Source organism: Vigna umbellata, chromosome 3, assembly GCF_029865625.1.
Source record: "Vigna umbellata cultivar VRB3 chromosome 3, Vumbellata_1.0, whole genome shotgun sequence".
Taxonomy (NCBI): Eukaryota; Viridiplantae; Streptophyta; class Magnoliopsida; order Fabales; family Fabaceae; genus Vigna; species Vigna umbellata.
In genome coordinates, this window is record NC_142167.1 from 14,132,727 (window position 1) to 14,158,070 (window position 25,344).

Here is a 25,344-nt window from a genome sequence, read left to right on the forward strand (position 1 = left end):
CCTGTAGGCATTTCGTGACCGCCAACTTCAGGTGCTTCATCAATCCACCACCAACTTCTTCATCAGTACGACATGCATCTTCTTCATTAAAAATTAGATTTTGACAAATTTCAAATAACTCCCTCGTAAGAACTCCAATCTTGGCATTCAATGCTATGATATCTGCATTGTTTTTCCTCAATCTCTCCTCGACACCTGCTTCCCATGTGCCGTCATTAAAGGTTTCGTCATCATCTTTGTCAACCCTGGATCCTTCAGCCAACGATCCTTCACCCATCCCTCCGTCATCCATGTGGAAAGCAACACGGATTTCGGGCAGATGACGATCTTCCTTTCTTACATACCACTTCATATTTAACTGCACAAATATCACAACAAAATTTTACAAATAAGACAATCAATTTTTACATCAAAAATAACGAAGATTCAAAGACTTACATCTCCGGTCTCAAATATATGTACAATTTTTTGGGTCCTTGAATTATACGAGAACTATCGCATTAATTATGCGCAGGAACATCCTGTGAGAAGCATGACCATGTAAAGAAAGTTTTTCAACCGTCCAATCCTACAATATCATAATATTATTTAATCAAACCTAATTGACAATGTTCTCCATTCCATTAACATAATAAACTGTAAATCATGTTACCTGCAACACCGCCACATTGCCACTAAGAGTGAGTGACTGCGCGATACATCCTCTCATAATTTTCTTCATACATTTATTTAAATTCTGTACAATATGTTTATGTATATTGGTACACCAATCGTATAGACACAAACTATGTAAGTCATCTAACACTGCAAAAGGCATGTTACAAACATGCCTTGACTTCCTAGGAAAATAAAAAGCAACCAAACAAACTAATATATATAACCTACATACTACATCAACCTCAATGTTTCTATCATGCACAATCACATTAAACATGTCCGTCAATTCCTTCAAAGTGATGGTTTTTGATTTGAACATTTCACCAACCAATCCAACAACTAATTCATCAAACGGAATCTCTAAACCACCTATTTCTAAACATGTGCTCATGAACACATCAATAACAGAAAAGGGCACCAACTGTTGACTTACTCTAAAACTATTATCATGCCCGGCCCCACCTGCAAACCATAACCTTCAATAATTTCAAATTGACCTCCACAGGGCTATGAATATTCAAACACCACATAAATGGAGTCATCTTAATGCGCTCCACATGACACTTTTCTAGTAAACGATTCATTTCAATAATGATCGATGAGTCCATCGAGGTAAGAAGGCGCCACTACACAAAATGATGATAACTTTATTAATAACTACAATTTTATAATAGTAAATTATTTATAAAAAGAAAATTATAATTTATCTTACACTTCGTTTTTGCCCTTCCATTGCACCTGCACTAACAAAATAACAATCCACACTCGTTAAATCATTACGGTTACTGAAACACCAAAAAAACAATGTAAAAGATAGAGTTAGGGTTCGACCATTATGACTTACAACAAAAACACCACCACACATCAACGAAAGAAAACAATGCTCCATAGCCTCGTCGAAGAGACGGAAGTCCACAACAATGTGACCACACCGAAAACGGCACCGGCCTTCCAACCACAAAAAAGATAGAAGAGAACAACAACTACCACATGAAAGAAGTGAAAAACCAAATCCCACAACACGCGAAAACGCAACTAGTTTTTGAAAGAGAACATACAGGATAGAACGAGAGAGAAGATGGAAGGGATGAAAGAACTCCAGAGGTTACAGCGAAAATAAGAAAACGAAAACCGCGAAACCAATTTCGTAAAGTATTAAACTTTTCTTCCAATTTTTCCCTCGGCCTGCCTGATAACTTTTCCCCATTTTCTTTTATTTTATTTTGGCCAATGTAAAGACGTCATCTGACGTTGTCAAATTGTTGGCAAAGATTTATTTTCAACGTAACATTTTCCAAGAAAAAAAGTCTTGTTTAAAATTGAACGGTTCGAGGTAGAGTTGGTGATAGTGTAGCTTCTGCTTTATTATATATATAATGACTCAGAGGGCTTTTTGTGTGAAGGGATATGTGATCTCAGACTATTTATCTGCTTTCACTCAACAACTTAAGTTTTTGGTATTTGGGAAAGTTGCTGCTTAGCATGTGTGATGAGTTTTTATGCAAGCACAATATGTTTTTGAAACATTCTTAGAATTCATGTTGAAATCAGATTTTGTAGAAAATTTGCTTCTAGCATGCATTGTTATTAAAAAATATGATGTTCAGTTATGTTAAACAGACAACTTTATGCATCATTGAATCATTATTTTCTAAAATGCATTGAAAATCTTTGTTTATGTTAAACGATATTGCTTTGGTCTTTACCAGTCTATTGAATTATTTGGATAATCCAATATATTGTTAGGATCATTCGTATTGTTTGAGGCTCTAACTTCTAATAAAAGAAAACAATTACCTGTTCATTTTTATGTTTTGCTAATATTCAATTATAATCTAGCAGTTGCCTACAAAATAGATTACTGTTCAACATCTTTGTCATGTTATTAAAAGTATAACGGTGAAATGGGTGTTCGCGATGACAATGACTTCATTTGAACAAAGAAGGCGTAGCCACAGGAAAAAAGGTATTTGTTTGTATTGTGACCGTGGTCACAGACTTCGTTTGCGCAAAAAGAGAGGTGGAAGCAACGTGTAATTTAGGATTTGTTAAAGAAAAAAAGGAACAATTAGAAGTTTTTATTCTCATAAACTTTAGTATTGGACCAATAATTGGCTCATACGGATTCCCAGACTATTAAAATTTTATTTTTATTAACCATTAGACACTAAATACTAAATTTAGAAAAAAAATTATTATTTTTGATTGATAAATTTATGTTGATAATTAAAAATTTAAAATTTATGGGTAAAATGTATCCATAATTAAATTTTATTAATAGATTTATTCTTATTGGTAAAATTCTGTAAGTAATTAAGAAAAAAAAATGTAGTGTTTTTGATCTTGTCGGAGGCATAGGTTTCCTATCATTCCATTAACGTCCGAGAATCAGGGCGTCTGCTATGCATGCAGAATTGTGAAGTGATTCCAAAGGGTGTTGAATTTGGAGGGAAGAAGAATGTGAGTGAGTGTATGTGAAAGAAGCTTACGAGAGACTTAGGAGGAAAATCCACATGGTTCAGACTTCAGACTTACTTTTCACACACATGGTTGCAGCCGCCAATGCATGAATCAGCCACCAAAGTAGAACTCACCCATTAATATACGCAGCCCTAAACGTTGAAAGATATTATTAGTTTCACCCACCTTGCCGCAACTTAAGCTGGCAGCAAACAGTGCAAACCCTCCTTTTTGTTTTTCCTACTTTTCCTGCATTTATGGTTTCATACCACTAAATGCCCAAATCTCATCTTTTATATCTCTCACTCCCATATCCACCGTCCTTATGGCGTCAGGCTGCCCACCGTTTTATCCACTCCACCGCATCACGGTGCTGCTCCGCCATCTTCGCCAGTCAACCTGGCTAACCCACCTCCACCGCTACCACCCACATCCCCAGAGCCGCAACCAGGTGGAGCGACTCTTCCGCCACATCGATCAACTCCAAGATTATATAACCCGCCACAGGCTCCTCCCTACCGTGCCGAGTCACCGTCCTCGTCGTGCTCCCAGCCACCACAACAACAACGGCCACGTTCTTCATCTTAATAACCACCATTTCGTGGATCTTCGAAGGACCCACCAGCACCAGCTCCGGGAATCGCTCACCAGAATCCGGCACTGCATAAGGCCCCTCCGGCAGTACCTTGTTTTCTACCAACCCGACCAGCTCATACGCTATCACCAAAGCATGAATATCCTCGACATTTTCACTACCCACCTGTGAAACCCACCGTGACCTTCTGCATGGTTGTGCTGGCTACCCTACCACCAACCCTTTTAGTTTGCGGACAATATAATATCTAGCTCAGCATCAACGGGTTCTTCTGCATTACTGTTTGCTACTACAGTTTCTCATTCATCGACTCAATCAACTCAAGAACTCTCACATAGTACAAACTACCCTCATTATTGTTATATTTCAGGCAACCCCATAAGGCCTGTCTCCAATGCATGGAAATAATAATTAATTATTCATACTTTGTGGTCATTCCATCTCCAGAATGGTGTTTGGGTTGACATTTGCACCATATGATATTCCAGTTTTTGGGTTTTTTATGGATATGTCTCCTTCCTTTGTGGCTTTCTGTCGTCGTTAAACAAAATGCTATTATAATTAAAGATTGAACAAAATGTATATGGATGCATAGAAGAGATAAAGAGATAGTATGAATCTGATGTAGCTGAGAAAGCGGCAAGTGAACAGGTGTTTTTGTCAAGGGGAGGCCCGGAAGGGGTGGCCAGTGCTATGCCAAGGGTACACCGTTTATTACTTTTAGTTGTAACAGTTACATTTATCATTTTTCTTTACATCACATCATATTATCTGATATTTTTGTTCTCATAAGAAAAAAAAATAATTGACACCAGACACTACTATTTAACAACATTTTTATAAGAGTAAAATGCTCTTAACAAAATATTTTTTTTATACTTTTAAAAGAAAAAAGATAAAAAAAAAAGTAACGAAAGATAATATAATAGAAATAAGAAAAAATAGTGTCAAAGTACGGTTGTCCGATGAGAATGATGGAGAAAAATAATAACAGGTAGGTATTAATGTATAAAATCAATGAGGCTAAGAATCAGGCGAGGTTATTCCTATCTGGGTTGATGTTATTTCACAGTCAAGTGAAATAATTTCTCAAAGGCTAGAGCTACACTGTTGACAACTTCAAAAGTTAAAGAAATTAGCTATAGGTTTATTTCTCAACCTCCCATCTAGCCATCATCCAATATATATTTTAGAGAAAGATTGTTCACTTTGTAATGATTTTTAACAATATCAAACATGAGAGAGTCCGTGGCATGTTTCTTGGAGTCATCTGCTTTCTATTTAAACTACATGCAAGATAAATATTGACGTCTAACAATGCTTTCACTTAGAAATATTTGGTTGGAATTGAATGCCATTTATACTTGAACATAGGAAGACTAGAATTGTAAACTAGACAGGAATGCTTACGGAAAATTATATTTTAACAACTTATTTTGATACTGTCAAACTATCATGGGTCGATTTTTGTTTTATTTTTCATTAAATTTGCGTGAAAAAGAAAGTCTGGAAAGAGAAGAAACCATGGAGCGGGTGTTTCAAATTTTCAGCATTTGGTTTTTAGTTTCCAAAACCTAGGTCCAAGCTTCCTTATAGGAAATCTCTCCGGGCAAGTCTTCATTCCTTCCTTCTGTCCATTTTTGCGGAGTCTCGAAGGGGCATGGAAACACATAGAACTCCAGTTACTTCGGAAATGATAAGATCTTTGGCGCAAGAACGTAAGAGGAGGGGTTGATCCGTATCATCTTGACTTGGTTCTGATTTCTCTATTTTTTAAGAAAATCGAGTCCGGTTCTTCTCCTACCCGTATCGAATAGAACATGCTTAGACAAATCTTCTTCATGGAAAACCTGCTTTATTTAGATCGGGAAAATCATATGGTTTTATGAAATCATGTGTTATTTCTCGAATCCGTGGTCAATCCTATTTCTGATAGGAGCAGGTGACAATTGAATACAATTTTTCCCAGCGTAATAGTGTGAAAAGAAAGCCTAACTCCAAGAAGTTGTTTAAGAATAGTGGCGTTGAGTTTCTTGACCCTTTGTCTTAGGATTAGTCAGTTCTATTTCTCGATGGAGGCAAGGGAAGGGATATAACTCAAAGGTAGAGTGTCACTTTGACGTGATGGAAGTTATCAGTTCGAATCTGATTATTCCTAAACCCAATATAAGTTTTTCTATTTGGATGTCGTGATCGAATAAGAATTGATGGAATAATATAATAATGGAGAATGGATAAGAGGAGAATGGATAAGAGGCTGGTTGGCATTTGAGCATCCGTTCGTTATTTGTCTCTGTTTTGCCGTCAGTCACTGTTTCAAGCGATTTGAGAATAAGCTAATTTTACTACTGAAGTTTTCTTTCTTTTAGAGCATGTGAAGGTGAGAATGTCCTGTTATTAGATCTCTAGCATAGAATTTGATCGAATGGGATTAAAAGAGCTCATAAGATAAAAAAAATCCTTTATTAAAGAAACTACAAAACTAAATATTCCAAAAACCTATGAGTCAAGACTAATCCATAAACTTTTTTTTACCAAATTTTATGTACAAAAAAAACAGAGATTTTTATGTTACAAAAATAGATAAAAGATTATTGAATTTCTATTTTTGCTAACCAAATCAAATTAGATGATTGAATTTCTAATTTACCTAATCTAATCAAATTAAATAATCCAGATTATTAACAACAATTTTTTACCTAAACATCTCTCCAGTACATTCCTAAGTGCAACAGGATCAGCCCCTAACATGCAAGTAATCTGTTTAACCAAAATAACCCTGCACTAGACACTCTACCCTGAGTTAATTTCCAACAAAAGCCACCGACTTAACCATTTAAACAACCAATAAATTTTCAGTACTGGATTATAATAAATCATGACATGACCAATACGGTTCACGCTGAGGCCAAGTCTTATTCTCATTTTGTAGTTGACTAACATTCTCATACGAATGGTTATGCTAACCACTTATCAACCAATTACACATTTTAAAGCCGCGGTGACGGTGCTGGTCACCTATGCCAATAAAGACAAAATAGAAAGAGACTCAAGACAATCTGATATCAACTTGAGATTGAAAATATAAAATAATTCTTGAGAGCTTATTGATCCTCTCATAATCTTCTATTTATAAAAATAAATTGATAAAGAGTACATGATAATTAAGGTAATCTTAGACACAATATAATCATAATAAATAGGGTAATCTAGACACAATATAATCATGATAAATAGGATAATCCTAAACACAATATAATCATGATAAATAGGATAACCCTAGACATAATATAATCATAATAAATATTCTAACACAATCAAAAGTGTTGTCTGTGCAAAGCTTGGATAATAATTTCTCTTCTAATCCAAAAACGTTACTGCACTAACTAATTCCACTTATTATTCTTGTTTGTCCAATTATTACAGTCACAACACAATAATTATTACACAGTCACAACACAACACAAGAATCATTGTTGAAACTTGGTTCGGAATCAGCAGATTGACTTTTACACCCAATAACACCACTGTATGCTAGAAGAAATCAAACAAATTGGATCCCTTCATGGTTGAACCTGCAAGAATAATATACCATTAATAGTTGGAACAGAATCAACATAAGGTTCTTCTATAATTAGTGTGTATATGATGTGCAAAATGCAAACTACTGACAATTTGGAAATCAACAGAATCTTAATTTGAACAATTAAGATTCTTTACAAGAGATATATCAACAGACTTAGTGAATTAAAATAGGTAACCATCTGAAGCAGTTTTAACCTCTTAATCAATTTATCTTCTTTTTTTTCATTAGACCAGGAAGTTAAGTTCTAATTTTTCAAGCAGCCAGCAACCATGTTATGTCTCTCGTACAGCTAATATGTTTATGAACAGCTAATTATCTTTATTTATATAGCAGGTAGTACAGAGCTTTGTATCATTCAACCATAAATCACTTACATAGAAAGCACCAAAAAATCTAGTCCTAATATTACAGATTACCTTTGACTCACATCAATTTCAGTCAACACTCATGCTTATATGCATTATGACAGGATATGTCACCAATATCATGAAGCATTAGAATCACACAATAACAACCATCCAACCTTTAAACATTTTAGCTTACCTCGTCATCAAGTCAGCATCAAGCTTATTGTAGATACAAATTAGAGATCACAGACTACATACTATTCTCACATGGTCAGAACATTAACTAGGCAGTACTTACAAATCAAATGACTTTAGACAAAGAAGGTTTGCAATTCATATAGAACATCCAATTCAGTGACAACTCATTCATTAGGAGCAACAACACATCAAGCCTATTTGTTTAATTCATTACTTCACACATTCACGGTTAACAAATCAAGCCTACACATACACAACCTGCATATACAACACGACAGTCTATTTGTTTACTTCTCCTTACCAATATCATCTTGTTAGTCCGTTTAATCTTTGGTTAATTCATTTGATAAGTAATTGACCATATCAAGATAACACTTGACTTGACATGAACTTATGCCATTACCCAAAATGCACAGTCCCACTCTAGTAACTAATGAATCAAAGCACATAAAACATCTACTTTTATATCCAAACCACACAGCCAGAATAATCAATTTCAAAGGTTACTTATTATCAGTTAAACACTACTCATTCAAATATTATAGCCAGGACTCACCCATCCATCCATTTTCCACATTTACGATACAATTCAGCCCCTAAAACTGCCGTTCTATACTACTCGTTACATTAAAATAAAATACCCAATTGAAACAATCATTTAAACATGACAGCATAACACCCCTTCTTATATCAAATACCCCTTCCTCCTCCCTTGCATTACTCGAATTAAAACATGGTCAAAACAATAAGGCACGTTCAATTCGTCACACCCATCAGTGAACACATTATCATAGCTTTTCTCGCCCTTACTACAGTCCAATAACACTAAAAGAGAATCATAAACCAGTTACAAAACACACATTTGAATAACAAAACTAATGCAAAGAGGGTTGGCTCCCCATACCTGGTTTTCTTTTCCTCTTTATAACACTCTTGATTCGGATCTTCACCTCTTTTGCTCCCTTACTCCTTTGTTCATTTCCTCCCTCACCAAACAATGGTTCTCTCGGTGTATTACACTCCCTTACTCCTTCGTTCACCACACAGGATTTTGTACACATGACTTTTAGCCCATCACAACAAGCTATTACCATATTAACCACATAATATTAGTGAAAATAAATTTCAATAACGACTTATATATAAAAGTTATATTAATTTCCCGGGTCTTACATTTAATAACATTCATATATATGTTTTTTTTTTTTATATTTGTAGAATGGTGCAAAGAAAAAATCATTTTATGACATAATTTATTGACTATAATTTGAGACATTAAATCAGCTAATACGAATACATATATCATGTTCATAGTAAATAATGGATGCAGGTAGAGAAAACCTTTACTATCTCCCATCATATTGCAAACATTGTTCTATCAACATTTGATTGACAAAACTATTGAACAACTTAATTCCTTGATTTAGTTGTTGTAGTTGTGTGTATATCTCCACACATTGGGGATGAGAATGATCTTCAGCATTGAAAGCATGTACTTTATTCTTCACTTCTATCCAACTCCAACCTGGAACTTTTTTCACTCCCCTTTCTCGCATCATCCTTGTTATACTAGCCTTCTCATTCCACATCTTGAATCGTCCATACATTTCAGAGAGTATAACATAAGTGCAGTGGTCCTCAGGCTCCAGCTCTAGCAAATTTTTTGCTACTTCACTAGCTAATTTGATATCACCACAAAACCTACAGGCACCTAACAAAGTTTTTAACACCATTGCATCAGCTTCAAAAGGCATCGTTTCAACCAAAGCTTTTGCCTTCTCAAGTTGCCCTGCCCGACCATAGAGATCAATTGCACAAGCATAGTGCTCCTTACGTCGTGGAATTCCAAAATCAGACTCCATAGACTCTATAATGTTGCAGCCTTCTTCTACTAGCCCATTATGACTGCACGCAGTTAGAACTGCAACAAAGGTTATATGATCAGGTTTCACCTTTCTCTCATTCATTAAGTAAAAGAGGTCAAGCGCAAGGTTTCCTTGTCCATGTTGTGCATACCCAAAGATGATTGAATTCCAAACAATCGCATAGTCTTTGGAAGTTGCTTCAAAAGATTTCTTAGCATCTTCTATTATCCCACATTTAGAATACATGAATATAAACGAACTCCCAACATAATTATTGGTATCAAGTCCTACTTTAAGTGCTAAGACATGAACCTGTTGACCTAACTGTAGAGTTGCTAGGTCCGAGCATGATCTTATGACAGCCGAAAAGGTATAATGGTCAATTTCTATGACCAGATATCTCATTTGTAGAAATAACCTAAAGGCATCTTCAGTCAAACCACCTTGTACATATCCTGCCAAAATGGAGTTCCAAGTGCAACCATCTTTGACATTCATTGAAAAGAATATTCTTAATGCATCTTCCATTCCCTTATCATTAAATCTGATGTACATGGCAATCAAAGCATTGGAAATAGGAACAGAATCTTCAAGGCCGTTTTTTATCACCAACCCATGCACACATTTTCCATTGCTTTTACGCTCTTGTGCAGAACAAGCACTGACACTCCCTGTGTAAGTATAAGCATCTGGCTCAAACCCAAAATTCTGCATATCAACGAAAACTTTAAATGCAAAATCTTCTTTCTCGTGCATCAAATAAGCAGCGAGCATGGAATTCCATGTAACCACATCGCGACAGGCAAGAGCACCATCAAATACTCTCTCAGCATCTTGCAAAGAACAACACTCTGAAAATGCTGTGATAGAAGCATTGCAGACAGTATTAAACGATTCCAGCCCATGTTTCAATATTTTACAATACAACTGCATTGTCAACCAACAAAACTCAGCATCATCAAGCAACGTCAAAAGTGGAGACACCGTGCCATCATCAATTTCTACACCCTCAAGCTCCATACAATGTAGCACCCAGAACGCCATGTCACGATCACCAACTCGTGAATAGCCAGCAACAAGTGTATTCCACGACACGTAATTGCGCTCTGGCATGTTCTTAAAAACAATGTATGCATCGTCAACTCTCCCACACTTGGCATACATATCCAAGAGAGCACTACCAGAAAACATGTTTTCTACTAACCCCGTCTTGAGCATGACAGAATGCATCTGTTGACCAAGTTTGAGCTGGCCAGCTAGGGCAACACCCTTGAGAATGCTTCCTAATGTATGGCTGTCAAATGCAAGTGCAGACCATCTCATTGCACTGACGATTTTCCATGTGGTTCCCAAGTGACCAGAGTTTGCATAAGCAGAAATTATGGCGTTCCAAGACACTGTATCTCTGTGGGGCATTCCATCGAACAGTTGGTGAGCAGAGGTTATATCTGTGCATTTTGCATATGATGATATGAGGTTGTTGGCGATGAAAAGGTCTGTGATGGATCCTAACTTGATGGCTTGGCAATGGGTTGCTTTGAGGTCAAGCCTAGTGAAGAAGTGCAACTTCTTCATTCATAAGGGATGATGATAGCCTTGTTCCAAAAAGTTGCCTTTCAAGATTGAAATTTCACAGAGTTACAACGGACAACAACAAAAGAATCTAGGAAGAATACAACCAAGAGAAAAACACAAAAATATATGGAAATTAGCAAACAATGGAAACTAAATCACATTAATTGTCAATCACTAATTACTCAGATAAATAACCCATTCAACTATGACTGCAAAAGCGCTAAACATAACTATGCAGTGTTACTTGTGATAGTTGGAAATATTACATCTCTTCTTGTAACGCTTGTTGAACCATTCCTGCCTAGCTAGACATCATGACATGATCAATTGCCTGTAGTGCTTGGTTAGAGAAAAATCGCACATCAACATCAGGATCCTCACTGAGCTCAACTAGGCATGGACGGATAGTCTTCACCACTTGAATGGCAATGATGTTCGTAGTAATAAAGATGAACAGAGGATGAAAAACACATGTATGATACTTACAGACTGATCAACGATAGGGAATATGAACTCTAATACCTTTGCCACATTGAACTGTATGTTGAGCACTCTACAAGGGACAAAATGGAAGTAAATATGAATCAGAACAACTGTATTGACTCGTCCAGTATGGTATATACCCAACACGCAAAATAATGTCAATAAAATAATAATAATAATAATAATAAAAGCAATGAATAAAATTAAGCCACACGAAGTACGTTGACCATAAAGTGACTGCAACTGACGTCAAAACATATGTCCATAGCATGATAATTGTGAGATAAACTGTAAAAGTCAATGAAACCTACACTTCACATACATATTATCTTGTCTACTAGCCCTACACCTTCAAGAGCATCTGTATATGCCCATTTGCAGGCTGCTTCAATGCCTGCATATCTGAAAAAACCCACTACAGTTTATCAAAACATATTTAGACATCAAAAAATGAAATAGCAGTAACAACGCCTAAAGATTGGGCTAAAGGAGAGTTAACAAAAGTTTCAACCTCCAATGCAAGGACAAGAAACATATCTATTACCAAAACTAATGAGCTCATTCGGATCCTTAGAAGAGAACTGACAATGAAAACAGATCCTTTATTTAAAAACAAAAATCAACATAAAAGAAACAATAGCCTTGAATAAGATTGAAATAAAGAAAAAGAAAATGAGAAAACTTAATAATATAACTATACAGTCATCATCTATCTATATTTTCAAAGAACTCAGGACAAATTAAATCAATCTATAGGCAATAAGGATGTAATGCACAATCTATAAACAGCATCATCATACAACTTGATAATTTGACAACATAAACATAGTATTTTCCACTACAGTACATGCAATAGATCTTCACAATGCAATGCTTTACAAAACAAAATTTATTATTTCTGTCAAAATAAAATATAAGTAGTGCGTGTTTGGTAGGATTGTTTTAGGGAAAACAGTTACTTATTCCTACAGAAAATCTCAGAAAACCAGCAAAAGTAAGCAACCATCTCTCCTAAACAACCTGAACCAAATATTGACCGACCAGAGCACCGAATGCAATCGTGCATTAGTCAAAGAGTCCAGACAAATTAATACAATCCCATCCCTTCAAACCAATACATTACAAAATTCATTAGGTACATAGACATTATTTTCCTCAACTTACAAGAACAACACAGACTCTTAACTATTGCATTAATTACATGAGGCTTCACCTCATTAAAAACATGGACCCACCCTTTTCACCGAGAAGCACATTAAATTTACCCTTTAATTTCATATCAACCAAACACACAAAACAAAACCCACCTTCGCCAGGCACATAATCCCCACGCTTGTAATAAGCAGGGCTCGTTGCAGCCCTCCATTCTGCAGTCCCCATCCCCTCTAAGTTCACCAAAAACCAAACTAACGACTCACAAATACAATTCAAAAGAAAACAACACAGTTTAACAATTCATTTAAATTCCTATACTTCTCACATTTTAAGCTTTACTCCCTAGACCACTTTCTTCGAGCTGCTTATCACCATCAGAAAATCAGGGTACCACTTTTATATTATCAACGCCACGGACCAAAACTTAATGTAATGTAATGTACCACTTTCATGCTTGTTTACAAAGATGAAATGTAATGTACGGGTGTCATAGAATACTCCTAAAAAATAACTATCAACAATGAAACAAAATGCTAAATCTATGATACGTTTTCGTAGAATATATTACCTTCGTGTTAACCATAAGCTCTTTGCTAAGAACATTACGAAATTGATTTGTCAAATTGGAAGACATTGCACTCCAAAATCCAAGCCTGTTAAATATTCCACTAAGGAAAAATCCACTTAGCAGAACACTATTACATATTTCTATCACGTGAATTACCTCTTATCCCCATGTTTCTCTTTATTCCCCTCTTTGGGTGTTAATTAGAGATTGGTGTCGACATATTAAAATTATAAAAAGGTATTTTGTTTTTTCAATTTTTTATTCAAAAATATTGTTAACCGTTAAGGGTAATATCTATGTCAAAGGTAGGTATACGGAAAACTAGTTGTTCAAATTCATTTGTTTTAATTATTTAAAATACCTTCTTAATACTCTTCGAGGATCAATTTGAGATTAAGCAACGATTGATTATTTTTAATCTAAAATCTTAAAGATAATAAATTAATTTTATTTTTATATATTAGTCAATTTTTTCTTGTGTTCAATCTCATACTTACAATATATTTATATAAATTCATCGGTTTAAAATATATAACTAAGTTGCTTGAACTAAAAGAAAAGAATCAACAATGAAAGAAACTCATGCTATATAATGGAAGTTAATGTAACGTTGATGTAAAAAACCAATTGAAAGAAGAGCTTGCTTGTCATGGAACACGTTTGGAAGCATGTGAAGTTATTGTACCTGCTGCTGCTGCTTCATCATTATCTTCTTCCCGTCAATTCAGAACACCAAATAAACTTTCCTAATATTGGTATTTTCCTTCTCATTTTTTTTATACCTGTGATTATTTAAACTTAATTGGTAATTCAACTTATTATTAACTCTTTTTTTTCGGCATGTTTGATTTTTTTTATCGACAAATTTAAACCCAGTTGATATTGAAAAACAAATATGTTTTTTTGTGAGAAATTTTTCTAACATATACATCATCTAAGGTTTCTAACTTTTGTATTATGGAAAAATAAATAAGTATTGCTTATTTGATTCATTTATTTAGAAGGTAACTGTGTTTGGAATTTATTATAGGCTTTGTTCACTTCAATGGATTTGGAAAAGAGTGATTGAAGAGATTTGAGAAGATTTGGAAATAAATCTTTTTGTTATTTATTTGAGTGAATTTGGAGGTAAGTAAGAGTGGATTTAAAATTAAAGTTTGTGAGAGTTACTATAAGATTTGATTGATACCATAGATTAAAAAAATTTACTTCAAAATTCACTTTCACTTGCCTCCAAATCCACTCAAATAAACAACAAAAATATTTACCTTCAAATCCTATCAAATTCCCTCAATCACTCTTCCCAAATTCATTTTTTCAAATCCATTGAAGTGAACAAAGTCTTAATGTTTGTGTAAGATGATTCTTGTATTAATAAAAAGACATTTTCTATTTTGGTGCACGCAACATGATTCTTACTCTTTTTTTATTCTCAACTTGAAAACAAAGCAACCAATTTTTTGCTTTTAATAAAAAAAAATTGTTTAGGGATTTTCAAGTAGGTTGTGCCTTTAAGTTGTTAATTAACTTCATTAATGTTTTTATGATTTAATTTTGTTTGATTAAAGCCCTTATTTAACTTTATAAAACATTTTTAAATAGTCACATTATAAGTTTAATGGAAAAATACTTATTATTCGTGTTGGACACAGTGAAGGGAAGGTTTAATACATAAGATAGAACATGCATCCAATTATATTAACCATCATCATTCAACAATTACTCCAATAAGATATGTTAAATTATCGTCAAAATTTCACAAATGAACAAATTTCTATCAGTCAAATAAAATTTATTAACGGATTAATAGAAATATTTGATAAAATTTGTTAGTAAAATTTAATGATAATTTATAGTTTTATTATGGATGAATATTTATATTGGTGAAATGAGCCTTAAATTTTGCGCTTTTAGACTTTGATAATTTAGTAGTAAAATTTGTCCTAAATTCATTGATTTTTTTTTTAAATTTATTGATAGATTCATTAGTTATTTTTTTTTAAATTCATTTATAAATTTTTAATAATTATTATTTTTTAAATATTTTTTGATAAAAATAATGATAATTGATTTTTTTTTAGAATTGGTTAATAAAAATAATATTAAATTTCTTTTGTTAAATTTAACAATATTTATTATAAATTAATTGAATATAAATAAAAACAAAAACAAAAAATGGTGAAGGGAAGAAACACAAAAAACAGAAAGAACTAAAAGTAGTACAGATACCATAATTTTTTATTTATGGCTAAAATTTATTAATAATTGTTAATATATATTTTCTATCCGTTAGTAAAATTTACCTATAAAAATTTAACAGACAAAATCTTAATCATATGTACAAATAATTTGTCGGTATCTATATTTTTAGTAACTTTTTTGCATTAAAAACAAATATATTTGTAATTAGGGTTATCAAATACTCCATTTGTAATAAGTTCAACAAATATTGTAACATCAGTTAAAAGATTTGGTTTTGGTGGTGGAGGACATGGATCTGGTGGTGGAGGACATGGATCTGGTCATGCAAGCAGCATGGGAGCGCACGGTGGTAGTAATGGTGAGCATGGAAATTTGCCACACCAAGAAGATGGAAGTATAGTCCCTTTATATGGTGCTGCTGCAGGTTCTGCTCGTGACAGAAACAATAATCATTACCATAGTAAAAGTAATGCCATATCAACTTATGTATGCTTTTATAATTGTCTTCTCTTTTTTTCTACAATTATAGGAATTTTTCTGTGTACCTAACATAACCATATCATATTGTCATTATTTTATGTAACCACATGCGATCATTATAAAAATTAATTCTCTTATATTAATTATGCATTTATCGATTTAAGGATTTTAAAATAGAAAACCAAAAAAATAATCTTATTGAAGAAAAATAAAATTCAATGGTCCAATAAAAATATAAATAACTTTTACACGAAAACTTACGCTTCGTTAAGTAAATTATTACTGCACAGTAAAGGCAACAAAGTGTGATAAAGAAAATATGAAGAATTGAGAAGGGAAGAATTGGATAATTAGAAGAGAAGAAGAAATGGAAGAAGCACATAAATGAGACAGTAAGAAGAAAATGATCTAAGCGAGCATAAATGAGATTTGTAGAAGGAATATATTGATATATTATAACTCATGTAATTAGTAGACTTGTAGTTATGGTAAAAGTAATGTCACATCAACTTATGTCTGCTTGTGTAATTAATTGGCTTCTCTTTTTTTCTATAGTTATAGGAATTTTTCTATGTATCTTACCATAAACATATTATATTGTCATTTTATGAAAATGTAAACACATGTGATCATTGCAAAATTAACATAAAGAGAATTAATTTTTATAAGTGATTATATAAAATGACAATGTAATATGATTATTGTCAAGTATATAGAAAAATTATCATAACTGTAGAAAAAAACAATTATAAAAACATCTGCAGTACTAACACCATATAAATTAAAAAAACAGGAAAAAAACAATTATAAAAGCAGACATAAGTTGATGTGACATTATTTTTATCCATTATTCACAAATATTTTTTTTAGATATTATCAACTACTATAGGATTTTATTTATAAATATTGGGTTAGATGTATTTTTAGTTCCTAAATTATAAAGTTATTTTGTTTTTAGTTTCTCTTTTAAACTAAGGAACTTTTTGACCCTTCACTTTTAGAAAACCATAATTTTTCGTTCTCAAAAATCAACGGCGTTAAAAAGAATTTGAGCTAGCTAATGTAAGACCCGTATAAATAAAATGATTTCTTACTTTAAGTATTTTATTTTGTGGTATTAAATAATAAATTGTGATGTGAAACAATGTTGAGAAACATTTAAGAAGGGAAGAAATTTAAATTAATATTGGTTTTATATTAATTTTTGAAAAAAGTTGAAAGAGTATTTAAATATATTTTTTGCGCTACTTTATCGACGAATGGAGTTTGGTCTAGTAGTTGTTGTGAGTGTGCATGGGGTGGGGCGTGTGCTTGGTCACAAGTTCAAGCCCTCCTAAGACAAAAAGAAAATACTTTAGCTCTCTTTAATTTCCACCTTGGCATATGACATAGTGTGTATGATGGGTAGAAGGTAATGTTGTTGCATGTTTTCTTTCTTGTGTGTTGGAATTAAATTTAACATGTTGATGCATGCACTTTTCTTTCGGATTTAAGTTTCATGTGTTGTTACATGAAGAATGAGTATTCACATGTTCATTTTCGTTTTTCTACTATATGGCGTATTTAATGGATTATACATGTTTATATTTTATGAAAAAGTGGTGTTGTTGTAATGGGTATACATGTTGGATGTATTGAGGTGTTGTTTGTGTATGAAAAAGTGTCATGGATACACTTTAAAATCATTTTGTATATTTTGTTCTTATTACCTTACAAGAATTATATATTGTTGGGAGCACTTATCTACACTCTTTAACCAAGAGTGTCGGTAAGAGGGTATTGAGAATTCTTTTCCATTGTTGGAAGGGGAAAGAATGAGTTATGAAAATGAAAAGAGTGAAAGTGATATTTTGGTGAAGTTGGATACATGGGATTGATGAAAACAGTGAAGATGAATGGAGTTGGTGTCATAGGTGGAAGAAGATCATGAAGGAAGAAGTGAAGAGTGTATTGTGTGCATGTGTTACGTGGAAGAGAGAAATGAATGGAAGCATGCACACAACTCTTCCACTCTTTTCTTTCCTTTTCTCCTTTCTACATTAAAGCTCACAGTCCACACATTACACATAACATTTTATTTTTTATTTTCTTCTTTCTTTACTCTCCCAACCTCGTTTACGTACAAACACCCTCACACACTACCCTTCTTTCATTTCACTCTTCTCTCTCTTTCATTTAATGCCCATGGCCCCACATCTCTCTACTTATGTTATTTTATTTTTCTAATCACTCTCTCCGCACTCCACACCTTAAGTTGTTGCAGCACATTAACCTTCCTTTCCCTCTTTCTTCTTTTCACTTTATGTCAACGTACACACCTGCTACGTAAACTTTGGGGAGAGGAAGAATTATTTTGTTTTGAAAAGTCAAATAAAGTGGAAAGTGGGGTCCACAGTTTTGTGAGAAAACAGAAGTGAGTGGAACTTGTGTTTTAATTGAAAAAAAAAATAGAGGAAATAAGTAAAAGGTTACGTAAATAGTAAAATGAGAGAGAGAAAGAGAGTTTGATAAGAAGTGGGTGGTCTCATGTGGGAAGGGAGTGTGTTTAGAGTAAAAAGGAGGTGTATTAGAATTATGTGTTTTCTTTGATGTTGGGTATTAATTAAAAAGTGGGGGTGCACTAGAAATGTTGTTCTAGTTGATGGAAGTGTGAAATTAGTAATTTCACATGGGTGCATTAGTAGGAAAAATAATTAAATTAATTTATTTAATTATTTGTGATTTTAATTAATTGTTGGTCAATGAATTTGTTGACTTTATATATGATGGTGATGGTTGTGATGGTAAAGTTGTGAAAGGAAGTGTTCTGTCATTTTCTTAGAATTTTTATCGAACTGATGGGGTTCGTATTGCGATACGATAGTGTGTTGAGTTCTCTACGGAGACTGAGATTCGAGTGTCACCCTATCTTCGTGTGCGAGAATTAGAGAGGGTTGGATGTCTCACCCAATGACTTCGGCTCGTGTGAGTATAGTGCTCGATGGGTGTGCTTAACCGGAGTTTTTACTCGTAATTCCTTGAGGAGTCGAGGGAGATAGGTTTGAAGTTGCGATGGAAGACGACTCAAATCGTCCTGTTTTGCGAAACAGGTTTGGTACAACAAAATTCAAGGAAACAACAGAAGCTTGTGAGAATGATCTGAGTCATTGTTTTGAATATCGTGATGTATTGTAATGTCATGACTATGATAGTCTGGGTGGTGATTATCTGGGTTGCGAGTTGAATAATGCGATGTATTGTAAGGTTATGACTAGGATAGTCTATGTTATAATGTTATAACATTGAAATTATATACTATGTTAGGTTCTTAGTTACTCACCCTTTCCTTTTGTGGTTGTGGTTCCACCTACGATGATCGTACCTGTACGGGAGTATATGGCGTTGCAGATAAGGCAGAGATGGAGTAGAACGACGAGATATATGGGAATAGCTACGGACAATTTATCGTGTTTTAAAGTTATTTTATGTTTTTGAATAATGGATTTGATATTTGTAAGGTTTGAACTTTATGTTGTAAGACGCTTAAACTTTTGAGGTTTTGGTTATGCAATGTTACTTTTAAATAAAAAAAAATGACGTAAATTTTGGATTTTGTTATTTTCTAGTGACACTTCGTTAGCGGTGTTACAACTAACAGTAAAATAGATAATAGATAATAATGTTAAATTTTTTTCTTAACCACCCAAACATGGACTTAAAAAAGAAGAAATGCATTAACAAACATTATAGTCACACTGTGCTTTTTACCGTTTATTACTTTTAGTTGTAACAGTTAGGTACATAAACTACATTTATCATTTTTCTTTATATCACATCATATTATCTATCATAGTCATATTTTCGTTCTCACCACATCTTGTCATCAAAGAGAAAACAGTCACAATATAAACGGAAAGAAAAAAAAAAGTTAATTAACACCGGCTACTAGTATTTAACTCTGTATAAAAGTAAAATGATCCTAACAAAAATAACTTTTGGATTTTTAGAGGAAAAGAGAGAAAAAAAGAGATAATAAAAGATAGTGCTAAATGGAAGTAGAAAAAAATTGTGTAAAAATAATGGTGGAGAGAAATAATAACAGGTAGGTATAGATGTCTAAAATTAATGATGCATGATGTATCATTGTTATAATGTAAAACATTGATCTATAGCCAGAGGCTACGAATCAGGCGATGTTATTCCTATCAGGGTTGATGTTATTTCGCATTCAACTGAAATAATTTCTTAAAGGCTAGAGCCATTGCTGTTGACAACTTCAGCAGTTAAAGAACATATGGTCATAGGTGTAATGATTGTTCACTTTGTAATGATTTTTAACAATATCAAACATGGGAGAGTCCGTGGCATGTTTCATGAAGTCATCCTTCTTTCTATTTAAACTACATGCAAGATAAATATTGACGTCTAACAATGCTTTTAATTAGAAATATTTGGTTGGAATTGAATGCCATTTATACATGAACATAGGAAGACTAGAATTGTAAACTAGGCAGGGAAGGCTTAATTCCCAAATGGGAGTGCCTGCAATCTGTGAAAATTGTCTTTTCCAAATAAAAGGATGATCAACTACTTTCGGCAAAATATCATTAGCAACTTCTGATAGCCATATTGGTTTATAGTACTTAAAAAGGTAAAGTCCTAACAAAAACTTCTCACCAAAAATTGCACATCTTTTTCGACTCATCCAAATCATCGCAGAGAATTTCCTGATGCTTGATTTGCCACACCATCAATAGTCTCTGTTGTAGTTTCGTCCTGCCAGTAGCCGAGCCCAAATGTAGTGCATTCTACATAATGGATTTGACAGGCATTCTTGATATGGCCAAACAAATCCCAGTACCTTACCGAGCAATTATCACAACAGATGCTTTAGTTTGTTGCCTATTCTGAAGCTAGAAGACTGCTTCTCCAAACGATACTTTTACTTCTTTCCAGTAGCTTTAATTTCTTTTATCAAGATTCGTCACCAATAAGTTTACACACACGTGTATCATTTTGGCAATGGATTATCTTATCATAATAAATCAGATCATTGCAGTGAAAATCTATAACCTTCCACAACTAAATGGGGGGAAATAATCATTCTCAACTCAAATTTAATGCGTAAAAAATTGAACTTAGATTATGAAATATATTAAAAATTCACATTTACAGAAGGATGATCCATAATCATTGATAACCTTATCAGGCCGCAGCATGAAGTTCTATAATACAGAACCAGGAACGACATAGAAAGGAAAATACATGTAACCGTTTGAGTCCTTTATCAAATTTATCCTCTCAGCTCGTAGACTCTGGAATACTAAAATGTCCTCCAATGTACATATTGACAGGAACGATTATGACGCTTGCAGAGCTCAAAATAAATAAACTGACAGGGTGACAATTAGGATCTGCAGGACGGTAGAGAGATGCCTCCACAACAAGCAGCGATTATTAAATACAGAACAACAACAATCAAGCATGTCAATAAGGCCCTGTCAAAGACCAAAAAATACAGTCAAGAAAGTCAGCCCCGTGACTTTAAATCCAAATAATTTTTGGTATCCCAGATATAAAATGTATACTTTCCAAACTGTACTTTATTGTGTGTAACGTATGAAAGAAATTTTACTCACAGTAGTTTAAAATTTTTCATCCAAAGAGCTCTTCGAAGGCGCTTTGACTGTTTCCTAAAGTGAAATGCACTGTCTTGCATTGTTGCTGTCTTATCAACAAGAAGCTCGATCCGGTCACCTCTCTCCAATATTTTTTCAATGTTGTCCACCATGATAGTGCGTATCTGTAATATAGAATGAAAGTTCTAATTACCAACTATGAGAAACTAAGGGGCTTAAACAGACAAGACACATAATGTGAAACATCAATAGAATAAATAAAAGTACAGCATATATACATTCTAAATCCAAATGCTCTTCATAAACATACTTGTAAATCAATTAGTACACTACAATTTCTAGGAAAAAGGTAGACAACTTTTCCAATAAGCAATTTTTCCTATCACTCCTTAAGCACCTTATAAAGGCACCGGAGCATTCCAAGTCAAGAGGTATACCACCTCTGCTTGGCTAACCAACTTTCTATAAAGATAAATCCCAAATGTAATAGCTCATCATGGAGTTTATTTTTTGTTGAATAAAAAAGCTGGAGCACAAACAAATATATGACATTTGAGTTTTTCTTTGGTCCCTACGACAAACCACATCAGTAGTTATTGTTAATTTGATACATAACCAGATCATATGTTGGATAAAACTATCTGTCACTTACATTCCATAGCAATGAAAAAGGAAAAATTATCAACAAAAAACAAAGATGCATATAAAACAGATTACACCTTCCCCTATCACATTCTAAAACTTTATTTCTCCCTTTTTACACTGCTATATAAATAAAAGGGAGAGCCTAAAGGAGAAAGACAAAAATAGGGAGGGATAAAGTTTTTTTTTTTTGTAATGTACTTGCCTCACCAACTTCACCCCTCACACGATTGAGGGTATCGGCACTTTGATTACTGGAAAAGAATTCCATTTGCTGATGCAAAACCCTTGAAAACTCATCATTCATAGCATAAGCTGGTGCATAATTCGCAACTCTACTGTAGTTCTTCATAAACCTCATTTGGATATCTTCCAAGTATGAGAAAGGAACTCTCCCTGGATACAGAGAAAATGAGTCATATCAAAGTAAGCACTTGAAAACAAAGATGTAACAGTAGTAGTATACAGTTTGGTTAATATTAAGTGATAGTTATTGTTGACACAGATTATATATTAATCCCTAAGTCAGTGTTGACAATAAAAAGGAATTGACAACGTTGACTAGTAATGATTAGATTGAAGAACTATGTCTGTAGTGAATTTTTGAAAAACAGTACCAAAATCTATTTTCTCTCACAAACGTTTTTAGATATTTGGAGCCTCAAATAGAGGCGAAAATTTATCAATTTTTGTCAGCTTAAAAGGTTAAAGTGTGTGGTTGGTTCAGTTCCTTTGGAGGAATAATCACTTATTTTTGTCAGCTTCATGACAGAGCTTTCAAAAGAATGTGACTATTTCCCCAAAAGTAGCCTATACCAATTATCAAACATGCCTTTAAAACGATTATCTATATGTTTTTCTATCAATTATAAGCATATCATTACTTCTTGCCAATAGATTTAGAAATCATTGATCATTTCCTTGTTCAGAACAAAGCTGACAATTTGGACTCAGTTGGTAAAGAGAGGAGAATTGTTGATAACGTCTTCTAACTCAAAAGTCAATATAGTATTAGAGAAGAATGTTATACGTAGTTAAAAGGGTCATAATTTAACCCCACCCCTCCCTTCTTCCTCTATGAGATAGCATTAAATCTATCCATTTAGGCATTGGCAGGAAGGTTTTTCATGCAGAAAGACTAATGGTTAATTTCAAGATAAATAAAACATGGAGTACTCTAAAACGTAATAAAGCATTGAGGATGATATCCTATTATTAACACTCGAAAAACAGACCCTGCCAGGATTGCCATAGAAGCACTATTATTAAAGTCTAAATTTTCTTAGTGATCTAAGAGCGCATTCGTACATACAAATTAGGAACTGTCAAGCAGGAGGAAGCTAAAAAGATATAAACTACGAAACTTAACACAAAGGGTAGCCCTTGGTTTTTGAAAAAAGTTCATTTGCTGCAGTAAAAGACTAGTACGTGAGATAGCACTTGGGCTAAGGTTGAATCTGCACTCCTTTGGAGTTATCTACTTGTGTATATGATTATCCGCAACAGGACTTCCCCTAATTTAACAAGCTAAAGTAATGCAATCTCGCTCATTTTCTTCAATTTCTTTCTTCAGTTCCTTGGCCATAAAAAACAGTCTAAATCATGTCTAGGTGGTAAGATATTTGACATCATGACGTTTATTCAAAGTAGGGATTAAATGGTCTGTTTTGAATCACATTAAAAAATTCACATGATTCCTAAATTCTATAGTTACAAAACGTCTTTCAGAGGCATTAAAAGTGTTGTATTGTTAGTTGTCAACCGACACCTCACAGACATGTCAAATAAGGAAATCTTGAACAACAGGGGAACTCATACTAAGAGTATGTCAGTCCTCAAAACTCAGTAGAAGCTACAGACAACTCTCAACACAAACAATAAGCAAAACAGTTGAATTTCCAAGTCAATGAAGAACCAACAAAGAAACAAGCTTGCAGACTTCAATTACAACGTTGTTCAAATTACTAGACCAACGCTGGTGATTTTTAATAATTTTACAATACTTCTATACAAAAAAGCAATGAAATCCAAACACTTTATGTTCTAAAGAACAATTGCCTACAATACAATTAAAGATATCAAGGCCAACCCTACCTATTTCCTCTCCGGTCAAACCCTAGGGTTTTTAACTTCTTCCTTCTCTCTTACACACGTTCTCAATTCCGATCCTGCTTTCTTTGGCTTTAAAAAATAGGTCATGGGGAAATTTTCGTCCAAGAAAAACAACGCATCTCACTCACACAGAGTTCAAACTAGCATCTAACACACGCCACGTCTCTTAGGTAAATCCTACGTTCTAAAAGAAAGTGAATCGGATCGTACAACGATGAAATTAAGACTACGATTAAGAAGAAGAACTCACTTCCGAAGGTGTCGTTGGCCATACAGACGTAGGTGATGCCGTCGGATCGGAGTATGTGAAAGATGTAGCGATCCTGAGAGAAGCAGAGCCTGGAGTCGGACTCCGCTGGAAGCTTCTCCAGGATGCGGCGAGCGACAGCGCCGGTGTTGCCGGTGACGGCGCTGAACTCCGCCAGCACTACCGTGCCTCTGGCCACCAAGGCGTAGAATATCGCCATCGGCGAAGAGCTATCCAGAAGAACAGGGAGATCGTTCTCTGCCGCTCCTCCCTTTCTCTCTAGCTAGATCTTCGAATTAGTTAGCACGGCAACATTGTTGTTAACAAAAACAGATCATTTACAACTTCATAATTGAAATTCGTACCTATTACTGTTACTTAACTTTGGAAAATGTTTTTTTACACCAACTAAATATTCACAATCTAATTTTAGAAGTAAAATAATAATTAAAAAAATAAAATTTTATATTATATAAAAAAAGAATAAAAAAATAAATGTAAGGTGTTTTCTAATTATTATTATTGTTATTATATTATCTATGTAATCTAACATA

General features: G+C 33.8%; 3 protein-coding genes across 6 annotated transcripts; 1 reads left to right on the plus strand and 2 right to left on the minus strand.

Annotated features, from left to right (window-relative positions):
* Positions 1–6,974: 6,974 nt before the first annotated feature.
* LOC124824902 (Pentatricopeptide repeat (PPR) superfamily protein) lies at positions 6,975–12,237 on the minus strand. 4 transcript variants are annotated; one of them, XM_047297411.2, is made up of 4 exons: positions 12,089–12,237; positions 11,550–11,836; positions 8,748–11,321; positions 6,975–7,287 (listed from the first exon to the last, which is right to left on the minus strand). In XM_047297411.2, exon 3 carries the CDS (start codon positions 11,281–11,283, stop codon positions 9,190–9,192), a length of 2,094 nt encoding a protein of 697 aa, XP_047153367.1. In that variant the 5' UTR covers positions 11,284–11,321; positions 11,550–11,836; positions 12,089–12,237; the 3' UTR covers positions 6,975–7,287; positions 8,748–9,189. The 4 variants fall into 4 exon arrangements, 3 of the variants coding, with proteins under 3 accessions (XP_047153367.1, XP_087964300.1, XP_087964301.1); XR_015784603.1 differs by lacking the exon at positions 12,089–12,237 and having other exon boundaries at positions 8,748–8,927; positions 11,550–11,915; XM_088108174.1 differs by lacking the exon at positions 12,089–12,237 and having other exon boundaries at positions 11,550–11,915.
* Positions 12,238–14,127: 1,890 nt separating this feature from the next.
* Positions 14,128–16,292, plus strand: LOC124824894 (uncharacterized). The gene is made up of 2 exons (XM_047297402.2): positions 14,128–14,244; positions 15,951–16,292. The coding sequence occupies exons 1-2, from the start codon at positions 14,139–14,141 to the stop codon at positions 16,238–16,240; spliced, it is 396 nt and encodes a 131-aa protein (XP_047153358.1). The 5' UTR covers positions 14,128–14,138; the 3' UTR covers positions 16,241–16,292.
* A 4,974-nt stretch (positions 16,293–21,266) lies between these two features.
* VAMP714 (vesicle-associated membrane protein 714) lies at positions 21,267–25,117 on the minus strand. The gene is made up of 4 exons (XM_047297414.2): positions 24,794–25,117; positions 22,637–22,827; positions 21,790–21,953; positions 21,267–21,648 (listed from the first exon to the last, which is right to left on the minus strand). Exons 1-4 carry the CDS (start codon positions 25,008–25,010, stop codon positions 21,558–21,560), a joined length of 663 nt encoding a protein of 220 aa, XP_047153370.1. The 5' UTR covers positions 25,011–25,117; the 3' UTR covers positions 21,267–21,557.
* Between the last annotated feature and the right edge of the window lie 227 nt (positions 25,118–25,344).